This window comes from Microchirus variegatus, assembly GCF_963457635.1.
Source record: "Microchirus variegatus genome assembly, chromosome: 19".
NCBI classification, from domain to species: Eukaryota; Metazoa; Chordata; class Actinopteri; order Pleuronectiformes; family Soleidae; genus Microchirus; species Microchirus variegatus.
In genome coordinates this window covers 2,348,420-2,354,668 of record NC_139820.1, presented here as the reverse complement: position 1 = coordinate 2,354,668, position 6,249 = coordinate 2,348,420, and the positions used below count along the sequence as shown (strand labels likewise).

Here is a 6,249-nt window from a genome sequence, read left to right as displayed (position 1 = left end):
GCCTTACGTCATACTCCCGGTGTCCTCTTTGCGACAACTGCGTTAAAAACCCGCCGGTGGGGTGTCAAGCCATGCTAGCTTCAGTCAGTGAGGACAGTTGACATTGACAACCTGCCCTGTCTGTCTCTCTCTGCGTTTCCTCTCCATGTCCACATGGGGGCGGTGCAGAGCCCAGTCAACGCCGCGGGATAAGCCACGGACATCTCGCGATATTACCGCGACCTCTCACTCACTCACTTGTTTATTCCGGAAAGATGGCGGCGGCGGCGGCGGCGGCGCCTCCGGATGAGGTTAGCCTGCAGTCGCGAATCAGTAAGTCAACATTAATTGTAATAACAGGTTTATTTATGTGTGAGACGCATAAGCCGAGGCCACAGCGACGGGAGGGCGAGTCTTATTTTCGGGTTTGAACACTTGTCTCCCTCCCCGTGTTAATGTGGGAGTCAAAAGAGCAAAAAAAAAAAAATGTCACCGGACGGAATCAAGAAAGTGCAGTTGACGTTTAATAACTAACGATTAATGAATCAACGTTGACGTAACGAGGTCGCGTTTTCGGCGTAAATCGCGTTTATTGTTTGACAATCTGAGGCTGACGGTGTTACAGTAACGTGTCCTGTACATTTATTAAACTACACAGTAAAAAAAACAACAACAACATAGCAGTAGCATTCCTGAATGCTAGCATAGCCTGTTAGTCAGTCAGTCAGCTAGCTGCCAACCAAAGACGTGTCAGCTTGAACCAAAGCAGGAACCAGCACTTCTGCTAAAAACCCTTGTGATTCAGCATCACGTTTTCTTCCAAATATGAGCATCTTTTTCCTGATGACAGTGGTTGTGGATACAGCAAACAAGCAGTGATTCTAAGTGTGCTATTTTGGCTCTTATTAACAAACCTCTCCTTAATTAATAAGTCATAATCCACTCTATTCTATTTTAGCAATCCCTTCATCTCACTAGCTGGTGTTGTTGTTGTTGTGAGTCTCAGAGGTGAAACAGGCCTTTTGAAACTGCCAAAAAATACCACGCACAAATACCGGCAGATCTCACTCGATCAATACGATCGATCGACCTTTGTCGCCGTCGTGACAAAAAATGTAACCTAGACATAATCTTACCAAACAACAAACGCACACAACACACTCCATTCAATCATTTTAAAAACAGTTGCAGACGGCGGTTCATATGCCTGCAGAGCCTGCACTGATTTAACACCTCCATTTCCCAGAGATTTTCCTGTGGAAGACACCGTTTACATCCCGTCTGCACGTCTCACGTATGCACTACCTTGTTGTTTTCTCTCACACAGACAAGGCCACGAACCCCCTGAACAAGGAGAACGACTGGGACAACGTCAAGGGATTTTGTGATCAGCTCAACAATGAACCAGAAGGGTGAGATGATGGTGATGATGATGGTGGTTGTTATTTTCTTTGTTGGTCATCATTTAAAGTCCGTCTCCGTGCGTCAGTCCGCAGCTTGCGACCAGACTTCTGGCTCACAAGATCCAGTCTCCTCAGGAGTGGGAGGCGACGCAAGCGCTCACGGTAAGAGACCGAAGTGAGTGAGTTCGGGGTTTGTTTCGTGGCTAATACGCTCACAGACGTCTGTGTCTTTTTTGTTGTTGTTGTCGTCGTCGTCAGGTTCTCGAGACATGCATGAAGAACTGCGGGAAACGCTTCCACAGCGAGGTGGGAAAGTTCCGCTTTCTTAATGAGCTCATTAAAGTGGTTTCACCAAAGGTAAGGGATGGTGCTCGGTTGCATAAACGGCAATTACATCGTTCTTGATCACATGCTGTAGAATTAGGCGACTATAGAGTTGTACATCACACACAATTCAGATTGTATTTGTTCCACTTCCAGGAATAGAATGAATAAAACCAAAATACCTTGCAGTACTTAGGTGCCCGCGCTCCAGAGGCCGTGAAGAAGAAGGTGCTGGAGATGATGTACACCTGGACGGTGAAACTTCCAGATGAGACCAAGATCGCCGACGCGTATCAGATGCTGAAAAAACAGGGTGAGCGCTTTTGTTATTCTATGAACGGATATCGTTCGCTCTTCAGAATCGAGTCGCTGAGGTTCCACGTCCTCGTTCTCTTCCAGGCATCGTCAAGCAGGACACTCTGCTCCCCGACGACCAGCCCCTACAGGGCCCTCCGCTACGATCCAAAAGCGCCATCTTTGAGGACGAGGAGAAATCCAAGGTGTGACACATGATGAAGGATGATTGATGACTGAGGCTCCTGTGGTTTATTCAATGGCTTCCTTTTCTCTCCGTCTGTGTCTGTAGACGCTGTCCCACTTATTGAACAGCACTCAGCCAGAAGATCTAAGAGCAGCAAACAAGCTCATCAAGGAGATGGTCCAGGAAGTGAGTCGTTCGGTCTCAAACTCCTTCTACAAATGCGGTGTAAAGATTCGCAAATAATGCCCGAGGATTTCAAACGAACTTGGGCTTTCTGTCCTAGGATCAGAAGCGAGTGGAGAAAGTTTCAAAGCGAGTGAACGCCATCCAGGAGGTGAAGGAGAGCGTGGACCTGCTGAGCCAGCTGCTGGAAGGCTACAGCAAAGAGAGCAGCTCCCAGAGCAACCAGGATCTCGTCAAGGTCAGCGTTTAAGGTCTCATGAATCCCTTTTTTAAGAGGGTTTTCAGGGGTTCTGACGTGGTTCTGATTTCAGGATCTGTACCAGCGCTGTGAGAAGATGAGGCCCACGCTGTTTCGATTAGCCAGCGACACAGAGGACAACGATGAAGCTCTTGGTAAGTGGTGGAACATGAGGATGAGATTTGTCCAGACTTCGAAAACCAATCTCAATAAATCTGAATGTGCTTTTTGTTTTTGGTGGGTTTTCCTGCTTTCAGCGGACATCTTGCAAGCCAACGACAGCTTGACCCAGGTCATCAATCTGTACAGACAGCTGGTAAAGGGGGAGGAGGTCACCAAAGACGACACAGCCCCGCCCTCGCAGCCAGGTGGGTGTGATGGCGGCAGGATCTGGCCTCCGTCCAGATATTTCAGTCGACCGTGACACCGCAGATGTCTGTGTTTCTGTCCAAATCAGGCAGCAGCAGCAGTGGCGGCGGCTCGGCACTCGTGGACCTGATGGGGCTGAACACAGCCAACGCGGCGCCGTCCAACCTCCAGACCCTGACTCAGAACCTCCTGGACGACGAACTCGTGTCTCTGGGTGAGCACAGGCCGTAGCAATCATCTGGCTCTTGAACACATACATCTGTTGGAACGCGTTAACGAGATTTTTAAAAAAAAGGTCGAGTCGGCAAGTAGTAACGCATTAACGGAGCCAGCAACAGCGCAGTTAAAATCTGGTTTCCTCTGGCTGTGGTGAAGCGCTGACTGTAACCTGAGCGTCCTCAGAGGGGAGAGCACACCACAACAAAGAAAAAGCACATTCCCAGCCCGTTACCCGTTGTACCGCTGCTCTTTTCCTTTAATAAACAGACCGCTCCAGTTCCACTGTAGGCGCGCTAACGGAGCTAACTGGTAAACGGGGCCTGGACGTAAACATGGCGTCACGCGTTAACATAATACTACACTAATGAACGATGCTCAATACTGAATCCTACATTCATGATTCATTAATGATCAAAACCCTGGAACCAAACATCATCATCAACATTCCCATTGTTTTTGTTTTCTCAGGACTGAGCAACACAGAAAACTACAACTCCCACAACTCCCACTTTCAGGTAAACGAAATGAAACTAACCAGCTCAGCATCATCTCCTGATGCCCAGACCCTTTAACCCTCTCAGTTTGCTTCCTCAGTCCTCTGACGGCACAGATTCGCCGTCCACGGCGGTGCTGCTGCTGCCGGCCGTGGTGCAACCGCAGCAGCAGGCCCCGCCAGCAGGGGGCTCCAGCGCTCCTCCCAAAGCCATGGAAGAACTGGATTTGCTGGGGAAGACGCTGCTGCAGCAGTCCCTACCTCCAGAGAGTCGGCAGGTCAAATGGTAAGAGCCGAGTGGTGAAGAAGCACAAAGTGGCTCAGTGGTTGTGACGACTGACGGTTGGATTTACACGTTCTGCACTCAGGGATAAGAACCAGCCTCATTCCAGAGTCTCTCTACGAGATCTCCAGACCAAGTCCACGCCTGGACCTGTTCCTCTGCCCGGCGTCTCCATCCTCCCGGAGCAGCCGGACGCTCTCCTCCTGTCCAACCTCAGCCTCGCAGCTGTGGAGAAAAGCTCCGCAGCAGCAGCCGCCGCCGCTGACCTCTACGACAGCATCTCTCTGGCTGAAGTCGCCGTGCCTCTGGACTCCATCAAACCCAGTAAGATTATTAGAAAAAAAAAATAGCACCAGAATCAGCACGTTTGTGGTCGCCGCTGCAGCTTCTTTGTCTCCGCGCCGTGTTTTGCAGGCAGCCTGTTACCGGTGACCGTGTTTGACAAACACAGTCTGCGGGTGTTGTTCACCTTCGCCCGCCACTGTCCTCCGTCGCGGCCCGACGTGCTGGTGGTCATCATCTCCATGCTTTCCTCGGCCCCAACTCCGGCCACCAACATCCGCTTCCAGGCAGCGGTGCCCAAGGTCGGTGAAAACAAAGATTTCCGATTGTTTTAGCTTCTTAAATGTGAATATTTTTCTTGGTTTCTTGGTTTCTTTGCGCCACACAACAAAGAAATCATTAAAACTGAATCGTTTTGGTTTGTGGAGAAAAAACGAGACGTTCAAAAACATCGTAATTTCCACTGATCAACTCTTTTTTTAAATTTTTTGGACCAAACGATTAATCGATGACGAAAATAATCGTTAGTTGCAGCTCTACTGATTTTTACCCCTGAAATCTAATCTGTAAATTGCACCGTCATGGTATGTAACCCTCGGTAATCCCTCAAAAAAGAGGGAGTTTAAAAACAAAGTTCAGAGGTCGACCTGTGGACATTGTTTCACAAGCCATAATTTACTGGATTAGCGTATAATCTACATGGACGTGTTGCCTAGGTGATGAAAGTGAAGCTGCAGCCTCCCTCCAGCACTGAGCTCCCGGCCTTCAATCCCATCCTGCCTCCGGCCGCCGTCACGCAGATCCTGCTCCTGGCGAACCCACAGAAGGTAATCTCAATCTCAATCTCAGCGAATGCGAAACAATATACACGACTTCAAAGTATCTAGTATTTGCCGCTGTGATACTGACGTTTGCGGGGATTTTGTTTTTTTCCCCTTTCAGGAAAAAGTGCGCCTGCGTTTCAAACTCACGTTCAACCTCGGGGAGAAGTCCCACGACGAATCTGGCGACGTGGACCACTTTCCCCCGCCGTACACGTGGGGGAACCTTTAGCGAGACGGACACCCCTTTCCCCCCCCCCACCCCCGCATCAGATCTGCTGCTTCCGTTGAGATTTGTGTTGAAGTCGTCGCTCATCGCTGGCAGGCAGACGGAGGCCGCGCCGTTTCCAGCCAAACTGACGCGAGAACGGTTGTGGGGAGACGTCGTCGTCGTCTTCTTCTTCTTGTGCCTTCCTGTCCTTACTCCGGTCGTCTCCATGGTCCCGTGTCATACGCCGTAGCCTCTCCTCCTCTCGATCAGTGCAGCAGACGGCAATGACTTCTGGGAAAAACAAGCTGAGCCTTTTTTACGAGCAGAACGTGCGCGTGAGTCCATCTCATCCCCGTGTCAAACTTCTGTTTTTTAAATCGTAAGATGAAGTGTCAGATGCAGATGTTCGAGTATTTTCACAAACTTGTATGAAACTGATTCTCTGTGAGATAACAGCCTTAAGTGGTATGTGTGTATATATATATATATGTATGTATATAATGTGTATATGTATGTATATATGCATGCACACATATATGCGTTAAATCACCATTTTACTCAATCACAACGGTTTTCTTATTCACATGAAGAGGTGATTGGATACCACGGTGTTTTCAGGTGTAGCAGTGCAAGGATCAGATGATAGTATTGTGTTCGCCTTTACTGGAAAAATCCTGTCAATGGGAAAAAAAACAAAAAAACTTTTACCGAATATTTCACATCACTTGATTTAACAATCACTGTAGCACAGGGTTTGAGGTATCGCGAAATGATGAAATGCTGTAAATGACAGTAAATACAAAGTATTGTCTTGGTTTTTGTTAAAAATGTCCATGAAGGAAGGAAGGAAGGGTACTCATGCTCCTCCCCTTTTTCGCACTTTTCTTTGTTACGTATACAAACACATGCGGGGATGTCACTCAGGATGATCTCATGATTTGGAGATTTTCTTTTTTTTTTTTA

General features: G+C 48.5%; 1 protein-coding gene across 2 annotated transcripts; it reads left to right on the top strand.

The window, feature by feature from the left end:
* The first annotated feature begins 272 nt into the window (after positions 1 to 272).
* LOC310941188 (ADP-ribosylation factor-binding protein GGA1-like) lies at positions 273 to 6,063 on the top strand. 2 transcript variants are annotated; one of them, XM_083906313.1, is made up of 17 exons: positions 273 to 312; positions 1,307 to 1,391; positions 1,469 to 1,544; positions 1,641 to 1,739; positions 1,896 to 2,019; positions 2,106 to 2,206; positions 2,293 to 2,373; positions 2,471 to 2,608; positions 2,682 to 2,763; positions 2,866 to 2,976; positions 3,066 to 3,191; positions 3,665 to 3,711; positions 3,791 to 3,975; positions 4,058 to 4,296; positions 4,387 to 4,556; positions 4,971 to 5,081; positions 5,197 to 6,063. In XM_083906313.1, the coding sequence occupies exons 4-17, from the start codon at positions 1,656 to 1,658 to the stop codon at positions 5,305 to 5,307; spliced, it is 1,710 nt and encodes a 569-aa protein (XP_083762439.1). In that variant the 5' UTR covers positions 273 to 312; positions 1,307 to 1,391; positions 1,469 to 1,544; positions 1,641 to 1,655; the 3' UTR covers positions 5,308 to 6,063. The 2 variants fall into 2 exon arrangements, with proteins under 2 accessions (XP_083762439.1, XP_083762440.1); XM_083906314.1 differs by having other exon boundaries at positions 2,866 to 2,980; positions 3,076 to 3,191.
* The last annotated feature ends 186 nt before the right edge of the window (positions 6,064 to 6,249 follow it).